This window comes from Labrus mixtus, chromosome 3 (genome assembly GCF_963584025.1).
Source record: "Labrus mixtus chromosome 3, fLabMix1.1, whole genome shotgun sequence".
Taxonomy (NCBI): domain Eukaryota; kingdom Metazoa; phylum Chordata; class Actinopteri; order Labriformes; family Labridae; genus Labrus; species Labrus mixtus.
In genome coordinates, this window is record NC_083614.1 from 26,199,557 (window position 1) to 26,224,335 (window position 24,779).

The 24,779-nt window shown below is 41.5% G+C and overlaps 2 protein-coding genes across 10 annotated transcripts; both read left to right on the plus strand.

Moving 5' to 3' along the window:
* Positions 1 to 3,148: 3,148 nt before the first annotated feature.
* Positions 3,149 to 8,616, plus strand: pycr3 (pyrroline-5-carboxylate reductase 3). The gene is made up of 6 exons (XM_061034286.1): positions 3,149 to 3,400; positions 3,482 to 3,546; positions 5,371 to 5,550; positions 5,641 to 5,853; positions 6,720 to 6,812; positions 7,786 to 8,616. Exons 1-6 carry the CDS (start codon positions 3,313 to 3,315, stop codon positions 7,981 to 7,983), a joined length of 837 nt encoding a protein of 278 aa, XP_060890269.1. The 5' UTR covers positions 3,149 to 3,312; the 3' UTR covers positions 7,984 to 8,616.
* Positions 8,617 to 11,654: 3,038 nt separating this feature from the next.
* Positions 11,655 to 23,566, plus strand: eef1db (eukaryotic translation elongation factor 1 delta b (guanine nucleotide exchange protein)). 9 transcript variants are annotated; one of them, XM_061034289.1, is made up of 11 exons: positions 11,729 to 11,792; positions 15,981 to 16,038; positions 17,215 to 18,500; positions 18,865 to 18,955; positions 19,352 to 19,423; positions 20,575 to 20,637; positions 21,012 to 21,099; positions 22,054 to 22,166; positions 22,808 to 23,014; positions 23,117 to 23,311; positions 23,432 to 23,566. In XM_061034289.1, the coding sequence occupies exons 3-11, from the start codon at positions 17,215 to 17,217 to the stop codon at positions 23,468 to 23,470; spliced, it is 2,154 nt and encodes a 717-aa protein (XP_060890272.1). In that variant the 5' UTR covers positions 11,729 to 11,792; positions 15,981 to 16,038; the 3' UTR covers positions 23,471 to 23,566. The 9 variants fall into 9 exon arrangements, with proteins under 9 accessions (XP_060890278.1, XP_060890272.1, XP_060890270.1 ...); XM_061034287.1 differs by lacking the exon at positions 11,729 to 11,792 and having other exon boundaries at positions 15,975 to 16,038; positions 18,865 to 18,982; XM_061034288.1 differs by lacking the exon at positions 11,729 to 11,792 and having other exon boundaries at positions 15,975 to 16,038; positions 18,865 to 18,982; positions 21,015 to 21,099.
* The last annotated feature ends 1,213 nt before the right edge of the window (positions 23,567 to 24,779 follow it).

Genomic DNA, 24,779 nt, shown 5'->3' on the forward strand with positions numbered 1-24,779 from the left:
TAGAATAAGAAATTTTAAGAAAAAAACTCAAAACTTTGAGAAAAGTAAAAATGACGAAAATAAAACTGAAATGTCGAGAATAAAGTCTAAATGTCGAAATTCAAATTGGTGATAGGAAAAACGTCAAAATGTCGAGAACACAATTCAAAGTCGAGCAAAAAGTCAACTGTCGAGAATAATGTCGAAATGTGTAAATTCAAATGTGTATTTAAAAAAAAAAAGTCAAAGTTGACAAAAAAAAGATGATATGTCGAATACGAAATTTTAAGGAAAAAAAATCAAAAGTTTGAGAAAATAAACCGAAATGTCGAGAATAAAGTCCAAATGTCGAAAATCAAATTGTCAGGAAAAAATTTCATTTCGAGAAAATAGTCAAAATGAAAATAAGACATTTTGAGAAGTATGTTCAAATGTTGAAAATAAAATTGATATGTTGAGAGAGAAAAAAATTGTGAATAAGAAATTTTGAGAAAGTCAAAATGTTGAGAATTAAGTTGAAATACAATTTTGTGACACTGACTTCTTTCTCCAAGTTGTATTTCACTTTTATTCTCAAGATTTCAACTTTTTTTTCTCAGCAGTTCAACTTCTTTCTCAACTTTTCTATGTTTTTCTTGGAATGCATAATGAAAAGAACTCTTCCTTCTCTCTTTATTTGTTTCTCATGCCTGGCTCTTGTCCTCTTCTTTAAGTCTGTCATCAGATCATAACTGGTTGCATTTCCTTCATGTGTTTCCAGATGCATGCATCCATTTCCAAATTGTGCATGAACATTTCTGCAGGTTCACTTTGCAAAAACTGAATGTGTCCAGATACAGCAGTCCTCCAATAATCTTATATTTATGATCTTTTGATTGCTTAGTTTTTTAATAGAGGTGTTGGTTCAGCTTCATGGTCATTTTGGAGGTTTATAGATTTATTAAAAAATGTGAGTACCGGGGTCATAGTATCAAATATCCTCAAGTTCATGAGAGAGTGGAATATATTTCTGGGCAGTTGAGTAAAGCTGCATTAGTTTGACCTTATCGACCTTATGTGCTGAGTCTAAATTACTATGGTACAAAAGCAAAAGTATTTTAATCCCTCCGTATCCAGAGGTTTCTGTCCTGTTACTCTCCCATGATTGGTCTATTTATTTCTAAGTCCATAAATTATGATTTTTCATGCCGAAAGAAGCACGTTAAGGTTAATTACGTTAGAGAAAAAAAAACATGGTATAACAATGCGTTGTCATTGTTTATCGTACTTCCATGTGAAGCATAAATCTGATCACCCCCAGCTTTAGCAGCCACCTCCCTGCTGAAACAAAATCAGGTTACACGCTCGATGGATAAATCAGATTAGGTTCCTGTGCTGCAGAAACCCGCTCTTTTAGCCCTGTAAAGTCTTTGAGGATTACGTTTGCAATGCCCTAGACGGGGAAACCAGGCTGTGGCAGCAGCTATGAATGAGGGAGGAGGAGGACGGAGAAATCTGATTACTCACCAACTGTCCAGCTGGATTTTCTATGCTATCTGGTTTCCTGCTTTAACCTGATTTCTCCCATTAATCCGGTCTCTTGGTTGCATGTGAACCCAGTCGAGAGTCACAATGCATCTCCTTGCTGCCATATGAGAGTCAAGATATTACATATTTCTCTTGAAGTGATAAAACTCATTTCACAGTACGTTATACAGTGAAGACATTAAATATCTTTTGGAGTGCTGTAAGTGCACAGACGAAGTATAGATCTAGTCAAGTCTATCCGTTTTGCACATTTTTCACAATATATAATACAATAATATAAAACATGCTTTGCAGCAACCGGTTTGGGAAGAAAGCATTGTCGTACAGTATCATAAAAACCTCACAGTGAAAAGTTACAGTTCAAGTCAAAAAGTTGCCAGCTATAAAGAAGGAAGCATGTCTCCCCCTTTTTAACCTCAGAAGTTTGTTTTTTAAATCAGAAGATATTCTTCATAATAGTTCTTGTTTTTAAAAAAGTTTACATGTATGTCAGACAAAATAGCATATTCAGTCTGTACATGTTTTTTATTTTCCTGTAGACAGAAGAGAGACGAAAGCTGTTTTCACATCTGCACTCCTGAAAATATCTAGATCATTTCAGGTGGACTGCTCCGGATATTCTCCTGACATACTGGAGAACAGAAAACATAATGCAGCCGTTTAATCATGTGCATACAGATCGTAGCCGCCCCGTGCAGACACTCACGGTGCAGCAGGCACAGTATTTAAACGCTCTCCTGTTGGCTCGAGTCAGATTGTTTAAAGGGCTGCATGTCGGTGTCAAAAAAATGAAAAGTGCGGTTTACCAATTTGCTTCTTTTGATCAACCATCAGTTCCGAACCCAAATAAATAGCATTTATTTACTTTCATTAGAAGAAAAAACATCCGATCCTCACGTTTGAGAAGTCAGAATGAGAGATTCTTAAAGGGGCTATATGTAACTTTTTACATGTATAAATCGTTTTTTATCGTCCATTAATAAGCGAATGGTTAACTGATGTGAAAAAGTAGATGTTCACTGTCTATCTGTGTTGCCTGGATCAAATTTTTCCCCGGGTCGTATTTTCCGCGAAAGTGTCTGGACATTTTCTGCACGTTCTCAACTTTCCTCCTCACTCCGCTCCGCTTACAGAGATCAACAGTACAAACTCATCACACACTCCCGGTCTTCACCTGCACAGCCAGAGGCCGCCTTCCACACACTTCTGTCCGCCCTTAGAGCTCTCAAAGGCGGACAAACTCATCACACACTCCCGCTCTCAGCCAGTGCCTGCCGAGACTGTCGTTTGTAGGATGGAGAATGAATACAGACACACAGACTCCTTCACAGACTTTCACATGTGTATGACCACTTATCTCCTCTGTAAACATGATGTCGGTTAATATCCAGTGTTTCGCGGCGATGATGTTGCTAGTTTGTGTACGTACGAGCACGTATGACGAGCACACGAGGGAGAGCGAGCAACAGGTTACTGGTGTAGTTCTCCTAACGACCTGCGGTATCACTACAAACGTATTTTTGAAAGTTACATTTAGCCCCTTTAAAGGGCTTTTTTGCTTGAAAAACCTTCCAGATTGAAAAATGTTCTTAATAATTGTCTCATTGATTAAAGCAGCTGCAATAACTTTAGTGTTTTGTATATAACACAGTTGGGATGTTTATGTGGTTGCCGTGGAAACAGGTCATGAACAGTTTTGTGTTGTCGGTCGTCCTGTGATTTTAAGGTGGTTGTTAAACTTTAATACCGTGTGCTGTTGATGTTTGACTCTCACATACTTTCCCGTCCTTTTCCTTTCAGATCAAAATGGACCCTGAGATGGACACTCAGCTGAAGATCGGCTTCATCGGTGCTGGGAACATGGCCTTTGGCATCGCTAAGGGCATCTTGTCTGGTGAGTCAGTGAAGAGTCTCTGAAACAGCAGGAGAGGTTTGAGGTCGAGGTGTTTATTAACAGTCTCCTGTTCCCTAACAGGAAATGTTCTCCCTTTAAACATCCGAGTGAGCGCTCCCTCCTCAAGGAACCTCGGACGCTTTCAGGTATTTTCCTTCTTCTTTACTTTTATTTTTTGGCTTTTTATGCCTTTATTAGAAAGACGGGACAATAGATTCAGAAATCAGAGAGTGAGTGTGGAATGACATGCAGGACAGCCACAGGACAGATTCTAGCCGCCCGCTTGGAGGACTACAGCCTCCGTCCATGGGGCGCACGCACTAACCACTAAGGCTACTGGTGCCCCTTCTGTTGTCATTTATACAGACTGAGTTGCAGGATACTTAATAGTTGTGTTTAGGATCACAGTTACTGTTTATAATCAGTTATCCTTGATGGATGTTTGTCCTCCAGACTAACCCAGCACAGTCCTGCATGTGTCTTTTCTTCTCTTTCATAGTCTGAGTAGAGAGAGCAGTTTGCATGTCATGCATGTTAAATTGGTTTTATTTAGAGACCTTAAAGCTCCCGTGATGTGTTATTATCTGGTTATAAAACAGACTGGAATTAAAACTGATGTCTCTACATGAGCTACAAAAGCAAACGCGTCCATCAGCACAAATTCTGTTTCCATATCGTTGTTTTAACTGCCTGAATCTGCTGCCACAGGATACAGTATGTGTACATTAAGAGACTGACAGCATGCTGAAACAGCCTTTTTTCATGCTCCATTGCAAAGATTCACAGAGAGGGATACATGCTGCTGAAAGACAGCCGGAGGACATTTGTATGTCAGAAAGATGACTTACACGTGCATAGGCAAAAGTCAACAAAGAGATTACAGATTACAGATTTGTCCACTGGGGTCATCGAAATCAGACCCCAAAGTTCCTCACTGGAGTTTTAAATCGTGCTGTAAAGAAGGTGTCATCATTGTGCTAGGTTTGCTTTTTGAACTAAGCTACGCCCAAATATTGCAGCCCGCTGTGTGATTTTAACACAGCGTGCAAACTGACATGCAACACAATGATGTGTGCGTCGAGTGTGCCATGAAAGGAACAACAACAAAAATAACACAAATTAAATTTTTTGATACGTTAACAATATAGCCTAATAATAATTGCAGGTATTCAAAACATGTGAAGCTGAATATATGCTGACGATTATAAGCAACACAGATAAATAACCTTAAATTACACCATGGTCTGCATGAATACTTGATTCTGATTGGCTGAAGGGTGTCACATGGGTGTGCATTAACTTATGATATATGTACACCGCGGAGAGAGTAGTTCCAGTTAAACAGTCTGTTCATTGTTCCAAATGGATGTACTGCAGAAGATGGTCTCTAAGATGAGTTACCATAGCAACAGAGACGCAGACAAATCATCTGTGTATGATTTAATTACAACAAAATAACCAACTACATAGCCTACAAAAATGAGGGATTTTGTTAAACCGTTTTTGGTGAATACAAAACACTTTGATTCGGACGCAGCTGAGGAAAGAGAAGAAAAAAAGAAGAGAGAGAAATGGCACATTGGAGGAATTAAATCAACTAGAGGAGGAGAAGGATGAGATCAGCACTCTGCTTGATTTCTTCTAGCAGTGAGGACCAAACATAAATACATGTTATCAATATGTCAGCCCATAAAAAATTGTCCTCCAGCCCTCAGTGATGTTTGGCACAACCAACAAATGGTAATCCATATATACTGGATTAAAGATAAGACAGGAAAAAAGAAAAGCAGTAAATCCTCTCAATGGAGCAGCATGGACCAAATACTGTGTAGGGGTGGGGCTGGGGGAATAATTCATTTTATTTCTCTTAAATAGTTCCTTTTTTATCGATGTCGTGGATATGGTATATTTTGTTTGTAAACGCAGGTTTGACATATTGCTCAGTAATCTCCCTTTCCGTTGTTTTTCAGGAGCTCGGGATTCCCGTCACTCACTCCAACGTAGAGGTGGTCTGCGGCTCAGATGTGGTTTTTGTGGCGGTCAAACCTCACCTGGTTCCCCGGGTTCTCAGCGAGGTCTCACAATTCATCACTGACCGTCACATTATTGTGTCTGTCGCTGCAGGAGTGACTCTGGCAACACTAGAGGAGGTGAGGCACCGGCCTGCACGGCGGTGTGATTGTCCGCGTAAACAGGAGCTCGAAAAAGTAATGCTCCTTCTTTCATCTTTTGTTTCCCAGCTCCTGCCAGACAATGCAGTCGTCATCAGACTGATGCCAAATCTCCCGTGTGTGCTTCAAGAGGGGGCTCTCCTGTTCACGCGCGGGTCCCGAGCAAAAGACGAGGACGCAGCTCTGCTTCGCACCTTGCTGCACCGCTGTGGTTTGGTGGAGGAAGGACCCGAAGCCTGGATCGACATCCACACGGGACTGAGCGGGAGTGGAGTCGCCTTTGTAAGGGTTTCAGGATTGTTTAATGCGTTTAGAGGGAAGATTTTGTAACTGCTGGCAGACTAATAGGAGTTGATTGCTAATGAGATTCGGATAAGTAATTAATTTAAGGACATTGCTCTGATTACCCTGGTCAGTCGCAAACAAGCCCAAGGCTGTTCACAGACGGCTGTGTATGGCATGTGGTAAAGCACATCAAGATGAACTGACAACAAATCAAACCGGCATAAGTCTCCAACAGGTTTTTGTTTTTTTAATATTGCCTTCACTTTCTGACAGCAATTAAAACATGAGCGCCTGCTGTCAGGAAGAGAACGCTCTGATAAAAACTAAATAGCATCTGTCGCTTGTCGCAGGTGTCCATTTTTTTCCATTTTGCTCGATCCAAAGGATTGGACAGTTTTCCCACCCGTCTCTTCACACACACATTCACATCCTCTGCAGTCAGTGTGCATGTGCAGAGTCAAAAGCTAAAGCTAGCGTCATGGTCGCACAAGAAAGCACTCGTCTCGCAAACTTCCCCAAATCCACCTTAATGCTCTCTTCTGCTGGGCTCAGGATAATCAGCTTTTTTAATCAAAGCTAATCCAATCCTACTCAGAAGTTTTTACACAACACACACTGAAGGTTTAATCATGAGGAAAACAAACAGGGATTACCTGATTTAATCTGATTTCGGAATCCTTTTAATTCCTTCCAACAACCCCATTTTCGAGATTAGATCCAATCCTGTAGCGATAATCTGATCAGATTACTTTTTAAAATAAGAGGACTGTTGTGATTGTCTCTCATGCTCTCTCTCTCTCTCCTTCTGTCTCTCTCTCTCTCTCTCTCTCTCTCTCTCTCTCTCTCTCTCTCTCTCTCTGCAGGTCTATCTGTTTGCTGAAGCGCTGGCAGAAGGAGCTGTTAAAATGGGCATGCCGGGTGTTCTTGCTCACAGAATCGCATCTCAGACTATTTTGGTCAGTTTTGACTTCATCCTGATGTGTTTTTTTTTTGTCTGTGCTGTTAATCTGTTTTTGTCAGCTCGATAAATGAACCATATGAACCAGGGGAGGACATGAAGTTCGATTAGTTTTTAAAGATCACTGGCCCCACCTTTGTGACCACAGACCCAGGAACATTACTTTTGAATTGTAAAGTAACAATCAACAATTTACTCTTTAACCAATCTGATGCAAAAGTAATTCTTCAAATAGTCCTTCTCATATGACATATTCTGTCTTTAATCCTTGTATTTTGTTTTCTCATGTTTATTCACCATGCTGGTAGCTGTAGGAGCTGACTTCATCTAGCTGATGTTAATGAGGTTGTGGTAGAGCAGTCATTGTTTGTGTGATCACCTCTCCCTGAGTCTCTCCTCTGTGTGAGAAACTCTCTTCACTTGAGGAGCTCTTGTAAGGTCTAAGATGCTTGTTGAATAACTTTACATCTTTACCAGGATCTTGTCAGGATTCTTAGAAAATGTCACTTTAGGATAAAATCTTTGTACGAAAGCAGCTTTGTGAATACAGCGCCTGATCTTTCTGTAGCCTACTCATCTTACTTGTCTGCATATGTCGGCATTTATCAGCAGACTAAATGTTTAGCTACAGTGGGTTCCAGCTCCAGCTCTCTGCAAATGTGGCTGGAACTTTTCTCTCTTCTGTTTTCTTACTCTCTGTCACTCGTGTCTTAACTGTGTTTTTTTTTTTTCTTTGAATACTCATTTGAGACCTTTTGGTCAAGATCTGGTGGTTTCAAAAACCGCTTTACCAAGCTAGTTTTTTTATGAGAATGTGTTACTGTTTTTTTATTTTCAAGGCAATATTTTAACTGGCCTGAGCAGGACAGCGGAATGTGCAATCAGCAGGCTCTGTCAATCAATCCAGATATAATGTCGAGCCCCGTATGAACCCTTTGTGATTATTCAGTTTATGTTCCTTTCTTTTCCAGGGTGCTGGGAGAGTGTTACGTGAATCCGGGAAGCATCCGGCTCAGCTCCGCTCTGAGGTCTGCACCCCGGGGGGAACAACCATCTACGGGCTTCACACGCTGGAGCAGGGCGGACTGAGGGCGACCACCATGAGCGCCGTGGAGTCTGCCACCGAGAGAGCCAGGGAGTTCGGCCGAAAGTCGGGGAGCAAAAAATGACACTTACCTCTTTGGCCACCACTCAAAAAGGACTCAAAATAAACCTCACAATGAACTTAATTATGAACTCAATCAATCAGCATGGAACGCTAAGACTAAAAAAAGGACCTGTGACCTTTTTTAATGAAGTTTCCCTCTCAGACAAGTTCAGTTCATTCTCCTTTTTCATGGTTTAGCCCACAGAGATGAGCTGTGAGCAAAAAGGAAATTTTGGCTTAAACTTGACTTTGACTCAGAAAAGTAAATTATTGGATGATAACCTTGTAATTTATTTAAATAGATGGCAACTTTTACATGCTGGCTAAGATCTAATCTAAGTGTTAAGGCACAAACAGGACCGTGTCACCCACATGTCATGTACACATAGTTCATCACAATATAGCCTTCGACTACAGTAGAAACATGGACGCATTAGAATCATGAAACCATTCGACAAAGAGTCAGTCAGACCAAAAAGCAACTTTGAAAACCTCAAATGTGATTGAATGCCTTAGTAGTAGACACGATTGGTTGATCATTTGCAGGTGATGTGGGCGGTTGTGCAGCTGCTCTTGAAGATGTTAACATCTGGACGTTGACTGAATCCTTAATGCAAAGTGTGTAGAGTTTTCATAAAGTGTCAAATGAACCATCCTTCTTTGTGCATCGCCTTCCTTTTGTTGGAGTGAAGCTGAGGTCTGAATACAGCCAGATGTTTTACATTTAGACATCAACTATAGATGCTAAAATTCCAAGTACAAGCAATAAAATATATTGTGTCCGAGCAGAGAAATTAGATCTGTTTGATGGATGGATTTGCGATAGTATTGTTATGGGTTTTCATTGTCATGCAAAGCGCCAAACCTGTTCTCCATCGTATTTGTTGCTCTTCTGTTTTTTGCTACTAAAATCTTGGTTACAAAAAACATCATCAAGAAACTGTGAAAAGTATTTTTTTCAATAACTTATCAACTAAATATGTAAATTATTTTCAGATCATCAAATAATGAATCTAGGGCCTGACCGATATGGCATTTTTGGGGGACGATACCGATATTGACATTGGGTATAGAAAAAAAGTCTGATACTGATATGTCAGCTGATATCTTTCTTAGCTCTAGCTTTTCCTAGTTACCAAACACTTGTGGAAAAGATTTATAATGAAGACAGGACGGTCACTCAACTGGGAAGTAAGCATGTACCTGCATCAGTGCTTCACACTCTGGGGAGTGATGATGCTTGTTGATATCCATGCAGCGCCCTCTGCTGGTGACAGACAAAAAGACAACTGTTAGTGTAATTCAAGGATACTCAACCATTTGACTGGTGAATAAATCTAGTCATATCAGCGCATATCTGTGATAAAATTAGATGAAACTGATAGTCACCGGATATGTTAATATCAGCCGATAATATCGGTCGGGCTCTAACGGAAACTTCTCCTTAAATACGGTTATTATCTTCCAACAACAAAATGTGTTTTCTAGATTTTGTTTACATACTGCAATGCAAATAGTCCAGTTGTCCCTCATTAAAGAATATGACATTGATGTACTCTGTGAGCAGTAACAACAAGGGTTTAAGAGGCTTTATAAATCCCTTAAAAAAAATTAAGGGACGAAACATTAGGAAATTTAACGGGTTGATTAGGAGCATATCTGTACTCCCTTGCTTCTAGGTTCTCAATGTAAATATCTTCATAAAATGAAAGACCTTTAAAAAGATGATATGTCTGCAATTTTTTTCCTTTATGGCAAATGTTTAATTTTTTATGTACTTTTTTATTTTACATACTTTATTAATCCATGAGAGGAAACTCTGGTTTACCCTCTGTTATTGAGAGACATGCTTCTCACACACATAAACCTGAAATACACACATGAACAAACAGGACATGGAGAAAATGGTTAGATGTCAGAGTGGGGCTGTTGGGGGTTCAGTGCCTTGCTCCAGGGCATCTCAGCAGTACTCAGGACCTGGCACCCCTTCAGCTACCAGACCGTAAAGGGACATAAGCCAGCGACCCTCCAGTTCCCAACCCCAAGTACCTACAGGCTGAGCTACTACTGCCACCTGCAAATTATGTTTCCCTGTGTCAATACACCCATACTTAATGATACCATAAATAATCTCCATTCTTTTTTAAAGATGCATACTATCTAGAGAGTACAGGAGATTTAAAAAAAACCCACAGATGTTGTCCATTCAGATTCACATGTTTCTCAAGTCAATTTGTCATCTTGTAAAGATTTATTTATTTATTTATCTGTAAAGGTGCCGCGGTATTTTGAAACAGGTATTCGATTTTTACTGGAATCATATTGAATTAAAAAAAATCTTACATTGTGACAATCCCAGACCCGCTGCTGCCTAATGAGGTGATACTCCTGTTCACCCTCAAATTCATCTGCATTTGCTCTTTTGCAATTGGAGTTGCAAAGATTACCCTCCTTACATATCTCTTTCAATGTTGGTTCAACATAGGAACCTCAGACATTACGGGCCCAAAGTCTTTCTTGCATCACAGGTATAAGAGTTGAGGAAAAAAGTTTTTACAGCAGCAACACAGAAGCAGTCATAAAGAGTAAAAGCTTGTGACACTACAGGGCAAAAGTTGAAAAAATAAACACAAAGTAGGTACTCAATTTATTACTATTACTGGATCCTGTTCTTGCATAACTAACTGAATGACCCCTAGAGGTCATACTCACAAAACTGATTTCCCTACATCATTGAGTTCAACCACAGACTGTAAAGTCAACAAAGGTTCAACATAAAGGCACCAGGCAACATTAATGATTCATAACTCCCCCTCCCCCATCCCCTCACAGGATCTCCCCACCACCGCTGCTGCTCCTTGCTTCCTCCTCCACCTCTTCCTCCTCCTCTTCCTCCAGCTCCTCCTCTTCCTCCTTTTCTTCCTCCTCCTCTTCCTCCAGCTCCTCCTCTTCCTCCTCCTCCTCTTCCTCCACCTCCACCTCTTCCTCCTCCTCTTCTTCCTCCTCCTCTTCCTCCTCCTCCACCTCTTCCTCCTCCTCTTCTTCCTCCTCCTCCTCTTCCTACTCTTCCTCCTCCTCCTCTTCCTCCTCCTCTTCCTCCAGCTCCTCCTCTTCTTCCTCCTCCTCTTCGTACTCTTCCTCCTCCTCCTCCTCTTCCTCCAGCTCCTCCTCTTCCTCCTCTTCCTCCACCTCCTCCTCCTCCACCTCTTCCTCCTCCTCTTCTTCCTCCTCCTCTTCCTCCTCCTCTTCCTCCTCTTCCTCCTCCTCCTCTTCCTCCTCCTCCTCCACCTCTTCCTCCTCCTCTTCTTCCTCCTCCTCTTCCTCCTCTTCTTCCTCCTCTTCCTCCTCCTCCTCTTCCTCCTCTTCCTACTCTTCCTCCTCCTCTTCCTCCAGCTCCTCCTCTTCTTCCTTTTCTTCCTCCTCCTCTTCCTCCTCCTCTTCGTACTCTTCCTCCTCCTCCTCCTCTTCCTCCAGCTCCTCCTCTTCCTCCTCCTCTTCTTCCTCCTCTTCCTCCTTGTCCTCTTCTTCCTCCCCCTCTTCCTCCTCCTCCTCTTCCTCTTCTTCCTCCTCCTCTTCCTCTTCTTCCTCCTCCAGCTCCTCCTCCTCCTCATCTTCCTCCAGCTCCTCCTCCTCCTCTTCCTCCAGCTCCTCCTCCTCCTCCTCCTCTTCCTCCTCATCTTCCTCCAGCTCCTCCTCCTCATCTTCCTCCAGCTCCTCCTCCTCTTCCTCCTCCTCCTCCTCTTCCTCCTTCCCGTTTTGTCACTCACGACTGGAGAAGCACGTTTCATCCACCGGCCTCGTTTCTCACCGTGAAGACCAATAAAAACAGCAGTAAGTAACGTTGACGCTGACTTGACAGCCTTTGTTTCATTCTGGGGATGACTGTTGTGATTTATTTAAACGACATATTTGGTAAATTGATGAATATTCAATGTTGTACAGCTTGTGTTAGCCGAGGCTAGCAACCGGCTAACTAGTGCTAGTGCTAATGCTAACGCTAACGCTGCTGTCACGCCGGCTTCATTTTCCGCCCCTCAACCTATTTAAACAGTTTTTAAACAAAAGTCCAAATGAAAACTAAAGCTGCGGTGTCGCATTTTTAAACAAACAGTGTTATGCCGTTGTCCCATTTGAATACTAACCACCTACTTACATCATTTCATCCTGGCTACGTATCAGATGAAATATTGCTACGAGGTTAGCATGGCACACCTTTTGATGATGACATCTGTGTCGAGGCTTTGAACTTTCCCCTTTTATTTCATTGTGTAACATCCAGCACGACAGGGTTTTCTGCATTCATGTGAGACCTGTCATGACATTTAAAGTCTCTTAAACAGGATCTGTATTGTAAATTAACTTAAACTGATTTATTCAGATTTGGGTTTGAGGATGCTTTAGTCCTGTTAAGATGAGGTGGGTATACATTAAAACTCTTCAATGATATTCAGTTTGTATATTTATTAGCTGAACATGTGCCTTGGAAACATTACCCCACTCTTCTCGGGATAATTGATCTACCCATGCTCCAGATATCAACCTCTTGTGTAGGTGAACTCACCTTGTGTGGGACAACACATCAACCAGCTTATTTAAATCAAAAGGAGAAAAGACAGTGGAAACATGGCAAAGGTTATTTGAGGTGACTTCCACAAGGAAGTGCTGAATGAAAATGTGATCATTTGGGGCGCTGGTAGCCTAGTGAAGGGGTTCCCAAACTTTTCAGCCAGGTTCGAATCAGATCTAGGGCTCCTTTGCCCCCCATGCCATTCCCAACTCTCTCCCCCCAATTTCACACTCTATCCACTGTCCTATCACTAAAATATAAAGCCCACAAATAAACATTTAAAAAAAAAAAAAAGTGATCATTTGTGGGATAAAACTGGCAGAGACCCATCAATCACATGATAATATACTAAATGAATGAACAGGGGATGCACTGAAGCAGCGTTTTCTTTTTTTTACATTGGTATCGGCCAATATCAGCCCTGTTGACGAACATTGTCCCATCAGCAAGTAATGTGGCATGAACCGATGTCAGTAGCTGATGGTTTTATGTTGTGTCATATTCAAACGATGGCATTTAATACATCTGACATCTGATCAGAGTAGAGTTTATTTATTTGACAAACTGATCTGTTCTGATGGTCAAAATGTTGGCGTTGTCGGAGTCTTACACCGTTATAAAAAAAACATCGCTATTGGGTCTGATTTTCCATATCGGTGCATCCCTATAGATCAGGGATGGGCAACTTGGGCCACGGCAAGGGCCACATACAATTAATTCTCCCTGCCAAAGGGCCAAATTGTAGTATACAAAAACGATCAATTATGAATCAATTATTTAAAAAAAATCAATTATGTCTCAAATTTAACTCAACATATGCCAGTGATCAAATATTATTATGGACGTATTTCTGGTTTTCATGATTTCATGGCAGATTTTGTCACATTTTCTTCGTGTTTCCAATTCATTGATATGTAAAAATTGACCTGAGGGCCACATTGAGGGTTGATGGGGGCCGCATGTGGACCCCGGGCCGCCAGTTGCCCACCCCTGCTATAGATTCTCAAATTTAGATATATTTGCTGTCTTGAGTCATCTGTGTTAGCAAATTGATTATATTTCGGTCCTGCTTTATACCAGCAATTTAAGGATGCCATATTCAGAGGTGTAAATAAATTGATCCATGGGAAGATAATTAATTATACATCCAGTAACCAAGAAAATCATCAGCATTGAGCTGTAATTAAAAATGATCTTTAGTAGCAACCCTCGATACTAAAAACCCTTACGCAAAGACAAAAGAAAACACTAAATTGAAGCGTTGTTTATGTATCCAAAGCCTGATATATCATATTCCTCTGTGCCTCAGATGTCTCCAAAAACCATTAAGCTGAACATAAATTCCCAGACGTAACCATCCTTGCAGCATGCAGACTTTTGCAAGCATGTGCCCCTGAAGTCTGCAAGTCCTCAGGGCTGTCTAAACGGCTCTTTTCTCCTTTGTCATGATGCTTTTGATTGCTGTGTGAAGCACTTTGAATTGCTGTGTTGCTGAAATGTGCTATATGTTAAACTCAATAAGTGGCTTCCTCAGACTTCCTGCAGACTTCTTGAGTCTACTTGAAGTGCAGACTTCAAAAAATGTTACTGATTAAATAGACATGGCAGTGTAATTGTTCTAACTGCTGACCATTTAACAACAAGAACTTATTATGCATGCGTACATTTTTTTTTGCTTGAAACATGAAAGGCAGGAAATACTCCGCTACAATCTTAAGGCCTCCCTACCTACGGCCTTAAGTCTTGCATCCTAGCAGGCTTGACTTTGTAAGAGTTTAGTCAGCCTTAAGAACACACCAGTGAGCTGTTACACTGGATTGACTCGTTCCTTCATCACTATAAACATGGACACAGTAGTTTATTTTTAGTCAATCCCTACTCACACAGTCCTGCTGCCAGAAATACCTACTAGAGCACCAAATTGGTACTAATGTGCTGCTTAAAATAGCAGCAAGCTGTTTCCTCCTGTGTTAACATTTGCTAAATATGCTGCACACACAAATAGTAGAAAATAGAGTAGAAAAGGCAGAATGCATTCAAGGGGCTTGTTTTTGATTCTTGAAAATATAGAATATCTCCTGCTTTTGGCTGGTTAATGACAGTTTTTGCCCTGGCTGTCCATTTAGATGCGTCTAAAGGGGTGAATCTTTATATCTTGTAGTAGGAAAATAACATTAAAAAATTATCAAATCTGGCAAGAAATCCAGCACAATCGTGCATTTTTAATCACAGCAATGGCTCATGGGTTACAAAATGACAAATGGCCCTATAAAGTTTATACTTATATTCAATTGGCCCAGGAATTAAATAAAATGTAATATTTTGGGGGGACTTCTTATGCATTTATAGGACAGTGGATAGAGTCAGAGAGTGGGAAAGGAGCCAAAGGTCAGACTTTAACCCGGTCCGCCCGCTTGGAGGACTATTGCCTGGGGCAAACGCACTAACTGATAGAGATAAAGATAGTTTTTATGCAGATATTCAGCACAATATCTAAATGTATTATGAACATCTAAACGGCTGCAGTAGTTTGGAAATTCATCTTTTAGTTTATTAGATTGTTGATTAAAAAAAAAAAATAGACCAAACAAACCCACACAACAAATGATGAACAAATCGATGTTCATATATCTTAATTCCCTGTGGTCACATTTTGTTCTTGTAGGAGCATAAACTGCTGCAATGGTGTGCTTAACTGTTTCAAATTACAACAGTCACCCTTTCAAGCGGCAACCTCCAGTGTTGAAAAACAAAGCCAATGTGGAAGCGCAAAATATTGCAGTTTGTCGAGGGTCCACTTGTCTGCAGAAGCACCAAAAGTCAAATACAAACCCTGTTCAAAAAAGCTCTTTTTTAGGCTTCGTCCATTAATATTTACAGTCTGTCTCCCACACATAATACATTAAACAGCACCAACTTCCAAATCGTAGTTTTTTATATCACAGTCTCTGTGTTTGATCGCCTAATTAGGATCATGTACTTGCTAAAGAACTGCTTTGACAGCCTGATCATTTTCTGTGATGGCTGGGGAAAGTGCAGCCCCAGGTTCCTTCCATTTGACTGGAGAGAAATTGGATACAGTGGAAAACCTTTGGGATGCATCCAAGTTGTTGGTAAAAACGAAGGCTGTGTTATTAAGCACAACCCCCTACAAGATGTTTTTTTATATCAGTCATCATTCTCGACTAAAGGGGTAACCTTAAAAAATCTGTTAGCCTTAGGTTTATGTTGAGAAATAATTAACGCGTAGCTTCTTTCCTCTCATGTTGCATTCAGAATTTGACAAGTGAGTATTCCTTTATAACACTGACCTTTATGTCGTTTTGAGTTTTCTTTCTTTTGTCTGTTTCCACTGCTATTTTTAGACCCTTTTTTTAATAAGTGACATTGTTTTGCAAGATGGTGATTGTTAATTTTCTTTCTCAATGGCTTGCGGTTAACTGGATGAAAAGAACGTGTTGAGCATTTGACTTTGATAATAGTTTAAGCTCAACACATTTACAAAGCAAGGTGAGTTCAGAGCTTGAATAGAAGATTTTTTTGTCAAACATATTAAGCAGAAAATGCCTTCCCAGAAACGGTGTCCCAATCTGTGTTCAGTCGTGTGTTGATGCTTTTCAGTATTACTGCCTTCCACATGATGAAACATTAAGGGAATGCATTTTCTGTATTGCAACAGAAAAGTGAAACGCCATTTAAAAAAAAAAAAAAAAAAAAAAGCATGAATCGTGTGACGTTCTGACAGCAAAACCCGAGTTGGCTGCATGAGCATGTCAGTGCATTTCACAGATCTCTAAATGTCAGCATGTATTCTTATTAAATCCAAAAAAGATTAATCTTTTGCCTGAAGCATTTCACCTTCTTTATGTCCCTTTCATGCTATTCCTAAAAAAGGGCTGCACAATTAAATAGTGATGTTTAGCCGAATGCAATATTCAAACAAGTTATAAAGTCAAGAATTTACAGCGACGCCCTGGTTGACAAAATGTGTTCATCAGAGGAAAAACATTGTTTAATAGTGGAAAACCCAACTATTGTCCTCCATAATAATTTTGCTAACAACTCAAATGAGAATATAAAATTTCTTCCCATTGATCATTGTCGTATTACAGACATATCTGTCAAAATACTATATTTTTTTATATGATGCAGTCCTAGTCTTGTGCCTCATTTTAAATGCACCGTATGTCAATTCTACCACCGGGGGGCTGCCAATCAAAACGATAACAAAAGATGATGTCGAGGCTGGCAGGGAGTCATGGGAGTGATTCTGCCTGTCCAACTTTCACAATTATTTACCCAAAGTGTCTCGAAAGCAGTGTTGGGTTTCTAAAAGGATTTGTTTGCTTTGATAACACAGCTATTATAGGCGCTAGCTGGAGGCTGCCTTTCGGAAGACTCACTCCATATCTGCTTGAAATTGACTCTAAAACCATAAAAACATTGTAGTTGATATGCATGGCTTGCTCATCTGATCAAATCTTTTGAAGTACTTTCCAGGCCCTATTTTGTAGTGTCATCATCGCACATTTCCAGTACAAATGTCTATTTTAAAATGATGCATTTGCTGTACTGAGTCTAATAGATGAATCCCTTTGTATCTCTTAACCCTTCCTGTGTCCCTCTAACTAATCCAAAAGCCTGTACTTGTTGTTTTCTGTCTTTATTTCCTGCAACGGATCAAAGATGATGTCTAAGAAGACCTCCCATTGCTCTGCATCGGATCAGTCGGAGCGCGATCAGCCTCCCAGCCATTGTCAGGTGGACAGATCAGCGAATTCGGCACCGGGGTTTAAGATCAAGACCGAGTCGGGTCAAAGAAACGGAGAGTCTTCGTCCCCAGAGAGCATCAGCTTGAACGGAGATGGAAAGCGCAGTGGTAAAAGCCGCCAGCGCCGCAAGAAACGCTCATCCAATTCTGCTAGTCGCCCTGAGGAGAAGGTCGCAAGTAACACCAAGGAGGGAGAGAAGTCAGACAGAAAGACCAGTCAGCCTTCAAACCCCCACTCTGGACTGATCGGCCTCCAGTCTGAGTGCGCTAACATCTGGTTTGAGCGCAGCATGTACGAGCAAGCTGAGAGCCTCTACCAGTGCTGGCTGGCGAGCTCTTCAAATGGGACCACCCAGTCAAAGCGTTCGACCCCGGTCCAACGAAAGAAAAACTCAAACTCTCCATCCACCTCTGCTCCATCTTCCTCAGGACTGTTGTGTCACCATGGCGATCAGATGGCCTGCCACCATGTCGTCCAGAACGTGTGGGTGAACAAAACAAGCTTTGACCAAGCGGAACAACGCTTTGTTGAAGGAACCGCACAGCCATCCATTCCCAACTCGCTGAACATCCCTTCTCCACCCAACCGCTCCATCACAACCAGAACACCTGATGAAGGATATCAGTCTTTAGCCCCGACCCCTTCAACCCCTGTCGTCCAACAAGCAGTGGTGACGCCAACAAACAGGCAGTCAATTAACGGACTTCCTCGCATCCCCATCGAGCTGCTGAGGGACGTCTGGCTGGAGAAACCGCTGTACGACCGCGCCGAAGCAGCCTTCTACCAGAATCTGTACGGGAACAACTCCTCCAAACGTTCAAGCTCTGCATCCACCTCCAGAAGTAGCGACCACCCTCAAAGCCTTGTAGAAGAAGAAGAAGAGGAAGAGGAGGAGCAGGAAGTTGTGGTGGTGGAGGAGAAGAGGGCGGTTATGCAGGGGAAAGCCGAAGTGTTCCACGCTCTGCTCCCGATTCAGGAAGAAGAGGAGCCAGCAGAGGTCTCAGAGAAAGAAGAGGAGTCGGGGGAAGGCGTTTGCCACTTCCTTCACCCAGACAGCGAGCGGGTGTGGCTGGATAAGTGGCGCTATGATGCCGCAGAGAGTCGTTTCCACGGCTGCAATGGAAGTGAGGCTGTGGGGGTGAAGAAAGGTCGGAGGCCGGAAGCAGCGTCCGTTGCCTCCATCACCCCACTGAGGGACAAGTATGAAAACACCAGGAGAATGGAGCTGCTTCTGATGTTTCAGTTTTCTTTCATTGGTTTTGTTTCTTTTTTTCATGCGTTGAATGCGTGAACAATTTCCCTTTTTTCATTTATCATCTTTCCTTTCTTTGGGTTCGTCTTGGTTCATTGATATTTTATTTCTCGCTGCTCGCTTTCAGTTTTCCCCGACTGACTGATGCTGTATGAACCCAAACCATTGTTGCATTTTTCCATTCATTGTCACTCAAAGTTTCTTTTTGTGTTTGGTGTTTAGTAGTAATACGGTTTTTCTTTTCTTTTCCCTGACCTCCTTTGTCCTTTTCACACATCCCTCTCTTCTCCTTCCTCGCTCTCTCCTCTGTAGCACCATGACTTCTACCGACTTTCTGGCCCAAGAGAAGATCTGGTTCGACAAACCTCGCTACGACGAGGCGGAGAGACGCTTCTATGAGCAGGTGAACGGCACCCCACAACCAACACAGGTACTAAACTGACTCAGAGGTTTTGTTTATCTTTGCTTTTTGACCTCTGTTTCAGTCAGGTTCAGGTGAATTTCTCCTCTCCATATTCTCAAAAACGATCAAATTCTGACATTGTAGTAAAATACAATGGTGTAGGATTCATGTATTATTACTGAGGCCTAACCTGGAGACACTTTCCTAAACTTTTGTTAATCTTTTATAAATATTTCTTGCACTATAATGAATCCAATTTGGATAAAATCTGACTTGCATTTGATGTGAAGTTTAAATCTTGTTGCAGCCTTTGCACACTGTACATAAAGAGCAAAATGTGAGCTGAGGAGGGTGAGGGCAAAATTATTAATCAGCGTTGTATTCGTTTTCTCACAGGATGCTGGAGCCAACAGCATTCTGCAAGACATTGCTCGAGCCCGGGAGAACATCCAGAAATCTCTAGCAGGAGTAAGTACAGACAATTCCCTGTATCTGCCTCTTATCCTACATGTTCCACTCCTTTTTTTTTTTTTTTTTAAATGTGTCAGGGATTTAATAAAGGTCTAAGGGAAACTTTAAAGCAAAGCATTTCTCTCCTATACCTCTCTATATAAGTCAAAGTCAAAGCACTAAATGTGCTGAGGTTGAACCCTCCTGTACTCATGTTCATAGACTAGTGAGAATATTTGTATTTTTGTAACTCCATTTGTAACCTTTATTAGTGAAGTCCTCAACAGGATTATTGGGAAAAAAAACTGCTTGGAAACATGGGAGCATGTCTTATGTGTTTGTATCAACTCTGCTGCCTAAAATTGTGATCAGATTCAACATGTTTCAGACTCCTTTATTCATCCTAGTTTGTTACATCGGTCAGTCAGTAGCAACAAGTCAGTATACACAACATCCAAACTGGGCCCCTCCTCATGGGAACATTTCCACCAGAGGCGCACACTCACCGCAGGGTTAGCATGCATTTACAGCTTGTACACTGCAGCCTTCCTGAGAACATAACATTTCTTTGTAATGGAAAAATCGATAATTTAGCGAGCTAGCACAAGCTGACCGACTGTGTTTGGTACCTGCTTGTCCACCAAAAAACAGACCAACTCTGTGTCCAACTCAAGGTTCACCCTCGTTTTTGAACAAGCTTTACCCACTTGGCATTTAGCAAAGCTTTTGGCCAAAGCTGTGATTATATTTCCCGCCTTTACCGCTATGTCCGCAATATTCATTGGTTTGAATGATGAGCAATTGCTAAATTGTATCCACTATCAAATCCCCCTGAACGCTCTTATTGGCTGGGTGAAAACACGTGAATTCCCCGCCCTGAAACGTCTCGAGTCAACCAAAACATGAAAATCCAGGCAGAAGACATTCCTATTTTTTAGGAAAAGCTGCTGACTCTGTCTTTAAGAATACATCGGACATATTTATAGTTGACAAACATCCTTGGGTTGTATTAGAGTCAATGTCGGGGAAACACTGGAGACGTTACCATGAAACCTCTCATATCAATGGTGTATCCTCAGTTGTTCTCCTTCAGCATTGTGCACGTCATTCAGTTGTGTTCCTCCCTCCCTCCCTTCTTCATGCTTGAACTCCCCTCCTACCCCCCCCAGCTGAAGTCCACACTGTGTAACAGAGGGTCTGGTCAACCTTCCCTGAGCCAACAGTCCCAGTTTGTAAGTGCCGTCCAAACCGTGTGTGTCCCTGAAACCACCTGGCTCACATCCACGCTCCAGTGTATTAGAGTACAACCCTTAGCTTAGCTTTTTTTTTGCCATTAGATGATTTTTTTTGTGTGTGTGTGTGTGTGTGGAGTTTTGCAAACCCGATCCAAGTAGCTGCTTCTCACTGATATTGCTGTCAGACTCTAGCCCCTGTGTTACTGTCTGAGGCTGTAGACGTCTCTGAAATGGGACGCTGGCTATGCGTTTTGTGTTCACGCTGTCTACTAGTCCTGAGTGTGATCAAAAGACTCGCTGTGTGATTTGGCCTGCAGATATTGCTCTCATTGAATTTTCTTGATTTTATTTCTCTGTGTGTCTACCCAAAGCAGCAGCAGAGCAGCAGTGCAGCTGATCAAGGAGAGCTGGTCTGTCGAATTAAGAGCCTGGAGCTGGAGAAACACAGCTTACAAAAAGGTACCTTTGTTTGTCCACTTCTAAATCTATGAATGCGCTTTTGTTTTCTTTGCTTGCATGTCTAGACTCCTGAAGCACAGGGTGTGTATTTTTAGAGCCCCTGTTTGCATTTTCACACATTCTGCGTTCATTAATTACTTCTGAGTTAAAAGTTCAACATATTTGGAATCAAGATTCTTAAGAATAAGGCTTCATTAGTGTGTGTCAAAGGAAGAACGTGCAACATATTACACATAAAATACAGCATAAATCAAGTATATTCTGTAAACATCTCTGAGTCACGACTGTCTACAAAGAGTGAGAAGCTCGAGTCCCGACAGCTGTACTGTTGTCAGAGCCGTGTTAACATGGACTGGACGGCCTTGTGTATAAAAGCTGTTTTAGTCAAGGACTAGAGAAAAGAAGAAGAACATACTCGCTGATCATTTGGATGTCACATAATAGTCATGTCAGAATAGCGGAGGTGTCGCCTAACAGTGACACCTCCGCTATTCTTTTGTTTGTTTTGGTTTCATGCTGGAGCATTCTTCCTTTAATGTTGATTGTTATGAAACTGTTAGGTAGATGGAGTGGGCTCACCACACACATTTCAAAGTAACAAATGAAAAAAAAAATCCTACATAACCTCGGGAATCAGAGCAAAAACAAAAGGTTGCACTTCAGTATTTATTTAGTACTTTGTACCTGCAGTCCAAATGAACGGTTAAGTCTGTTAATCATGACTTATGGTCATCAGCTTATTTTCTTTGAAGACAAACTACCAATCCTAAGGAATGTGGACAACAATATATATCGCAAGATGCTGCAACTGTCAATCATCAAGGATTGAACATAAAAAAAATAACTGACTGAACATTTATGTTTCATCAAATTTGACAGCTGATCAAAGTGCTTGATTTTAAATGACAGTTTCATCAGTGCTTATGGTCATCTCCTTTGTTTCCGTTTCTGTAGTGGTGGAAGACTTGAGGGCCGCTCTTTCCAAACTGGAGTGTCGGGTATCTGTTCTGGAGAATTCTCCTGCTGCGGTGACCTCAGCTCCCGCTCCTTCAGTCCCCTACACAAATGTGAGTTCACACCTGCATTTTTCATCAAAGCACACATTTGGGGGCCCAAAGTTCAAAAGAGTTAAAACCTGGAATAAGAATGATCTGTGCATGGAAACTATCCAGTATCAGGTAATCCATTTTACCTGGTCCAGATACTGACTTTTAATGGAAGCCAAATCTGGATTACCTGTGCTCTAAATGGGACTTCATACTACATGTACTGCCTTTTGGCCAAATCAGTATGTATTAGTAGTGAAGTAAGCAGTTTGGATAACAGACCATGACTGCTGCTTTGAATGTTTTATCTGATATTTACAGCATTTTGGTGAATTTTTTCATGGGGACAAAATCTTCAAATTTTTTAATATACAGCATGTTTTATGTCAGGGTTGCATTTCAGCATTTCGATATCAAACTAAGGTTAGAATGTCTAAACATTTCCTCAGAATTTTAAAAATTGTGTTGAATTTTGTTCCTTCAATCCAATCTGAATACTGCCTTATGCTGGGATCAGGATGATTTTCAAGATCGGATCTCACTTTGCTCCGATCAGATTGCTTTTTTTTTTTTAACAACTGGGTCCTTGTGTTGAGTTTTATCTGCAGTCCACCACCACAGACCTCTTTTCTAAGAATGTGGTTACATTGAACTCTTTTCAGGGCACAGCCGTCCAGCAGAAGACCAGCGCGCCGGTTAAAAAGGTGGAGGAAGAAGAGGATGATGATGACGATATTGACCTGTTTGGAAGCGATGAAGACGAAGAGGCAGAGAAAATCAAAGAGCAGCGGTTGAAAGAGTACGCCGAGAGAAAGGCCAAGAAGCCCAGCATCATCGCCAAGTCCTCCATCTTACTTGACGTTAAACCTGTAAGTCAACCCTACATTTCTAACAAACTAACGATAAAAAACAGGCTTTATACATTTGACAGATTCTGACACTTTACACCTCTCCTGCCTTATTTTTTTAAGTGGGATGATGAAACCGACATGGCAAAGCTGGAGGAATGCGTGCGCTCCGTCAAAGCCGACGGCCTGTTATGGGGAATGTCCAAGCTGGTCCCGGTGGGTTACGGCATCAAGAAGCTCCAGATAGCGTGTGTGGTGGAGGACGACAAGGTGGGAACAGACATCTTGGAGGAGGAAATCACCAAGTTTGAAGACTATGTAAGTTAAAATCCTCTCCATAAAGTAACAAAACTGTTTTGGGGAAACTAAAAGCACATTTGAAATCTTCGCTTTCACATATTGTAAAATTCATGTTTCCTTGTGTTTGGTCTGTTTCAGATCCAGAGTGTCGACGTAGCAGCTTTCAACAAAATCTGATTCCATCACGTCTCTTTCTGTCTTTTTGTCATGCCTTGTTTCTCTGCTGATTGTGTTGACGGTTAAAAACAATAAAAATCCAACTCTTGCACTGAAGCTGTTGTCTGTGTGATGTTTGAGAAATGGACATGCTGCGCTCTTGTCTTGGTTTTAAACTCTCAAGTCAACAAAATATTGAAAACGAACTAAGAATACTTGAATAAATGTTTCACTGGATGGATGTTACATCCTACAGATGCACTGGGATGCATCTCCAGTGATGTTTATTGGGTGTTTCAACATCATACACCCTCTCCGGGGACGATCAAGCCTCCACTTGCACCCCAGCAGCATTATGTCATGGATCACCCCTTTTTCATCCAAAGCCATCTGGAGGTTTTTGCTTCTGCGTACTTTGCAGTCCTGATGGCCGTTTTCTGCAAGAGCCCTCTCATGCCGAGCAGGGTGTAGACTCTGAGAGAGCAGACTGCAGTCGTCTTCCACCGGATGGCAGTGTGCTTCCCACCCTCTGTGTCCGGCAATCCTCCAGAAGTCCCTGGTACTTGGCCAGCTTCCTTTCAATGCGGTCTTCCTGGGGCATAGTCGACTCTTATCTGGGCAAGCTGCCTTGAGGCCTCGGTCAAAGTGATGATATTTTTTGTTTTGTTTTTTTATAGTGGAGGAGCCTTCAGCATCTGGTCATGATGCTACAAGCAAAAATATTTCTAATTAAGTTAATTCCTATTAACTACCAAATTCTAATACATTCATCCTTAGAATTAAGTGGATACTTTACACAACTTGATTACCGCACTCTGATTTTGCAGGAGCATTTTGCACAGTGTCCAGCAGGTGGAGGTATGCATTGAGGAAAGAATAAAAGCCTCTTCATGATCTGTCGTGTGTTTTGTAGTTCACATTGCCAGGAGTGCTGCACATACTGAAAACTGTCACAAGGGGGAGGAGAATCCAAAAATATACAAGAAGTGCCAACATTTTTTAAGATGTAGATTATGTTGTTGATATTTGCATGTCAAATATGTACATAAGAACATACCAACTCTTTATGTGTTACTGTTTTTAAGGCATTAAATGGACTTGACCCCGCTTACCCCTCAGACCTCCTGTCCCCATATCAGCCGGTGAGAGATCTTAGGTCTTCTGCACAAAACCTTCTGTCAGTGCTATAGATCCAGGACAAGGTGCCAATGGGGATCGTGCTTTTTCTATTGCAGGACCAAAATTGTGGAACTCATGCCTCCAGACATCCGTCTCTCTCCTACTATTGGTGTTTTTAAAACTCACCTTAATACTCAATTGCCTGTAATGT

What these genes read in the sequence shown, in the direction of transcription:
- pycr3 (XM_061034286.1), top strand. Translation starts at nt 3,313, where the DNA reads ATGGACCCTGAGATGGACACTCAGCTGAAGATCGGCTTCATCGGTGCT. An exon ending in CGCTAAGGGCATCTTGTCTG is followed by an intron (nt 3,401 to 3,481) that starts GTGAGTCAGTGA and finishes GTTCCCTAACAG; the next exon opens with GAAATGTTCTCCCTTTAAAC. An exon ending in CTCTGGCAACACTAGAGGAG is followed by an intron (nt 5,551 to 5,640) that starts GTGAGGCACCGG and finishes TTTGTTTCCCAG; the next exon opens with CTCCTGCCAGACAATGCAGT.
- eef1db (XM_061034287.1), top strand. Translation starts at nt 17,215, where the DNA reads ATGATGTCTAAGAAGACCTCCCATTGCTCTGCATCGGATCAGTCGGAG. An exon ending in ATCACCCCACTGAGGGACAA is followed by an intron (nt 18,501 to 18,864) that starts GTATGAAAACAC and finishes TCTCCTCTGTAG; the next exon opens with CACCATGACTTCTACCGACT. An exon ending in GAAACACAGCTTACAAAAAG is followed by an intron (nt 21,100 to 22,053) that starts GTACCTTTGTTT and finishes CCGTTTCTGTAG; the next exon opens with TGGTGGAAGACTTGAGGGCC.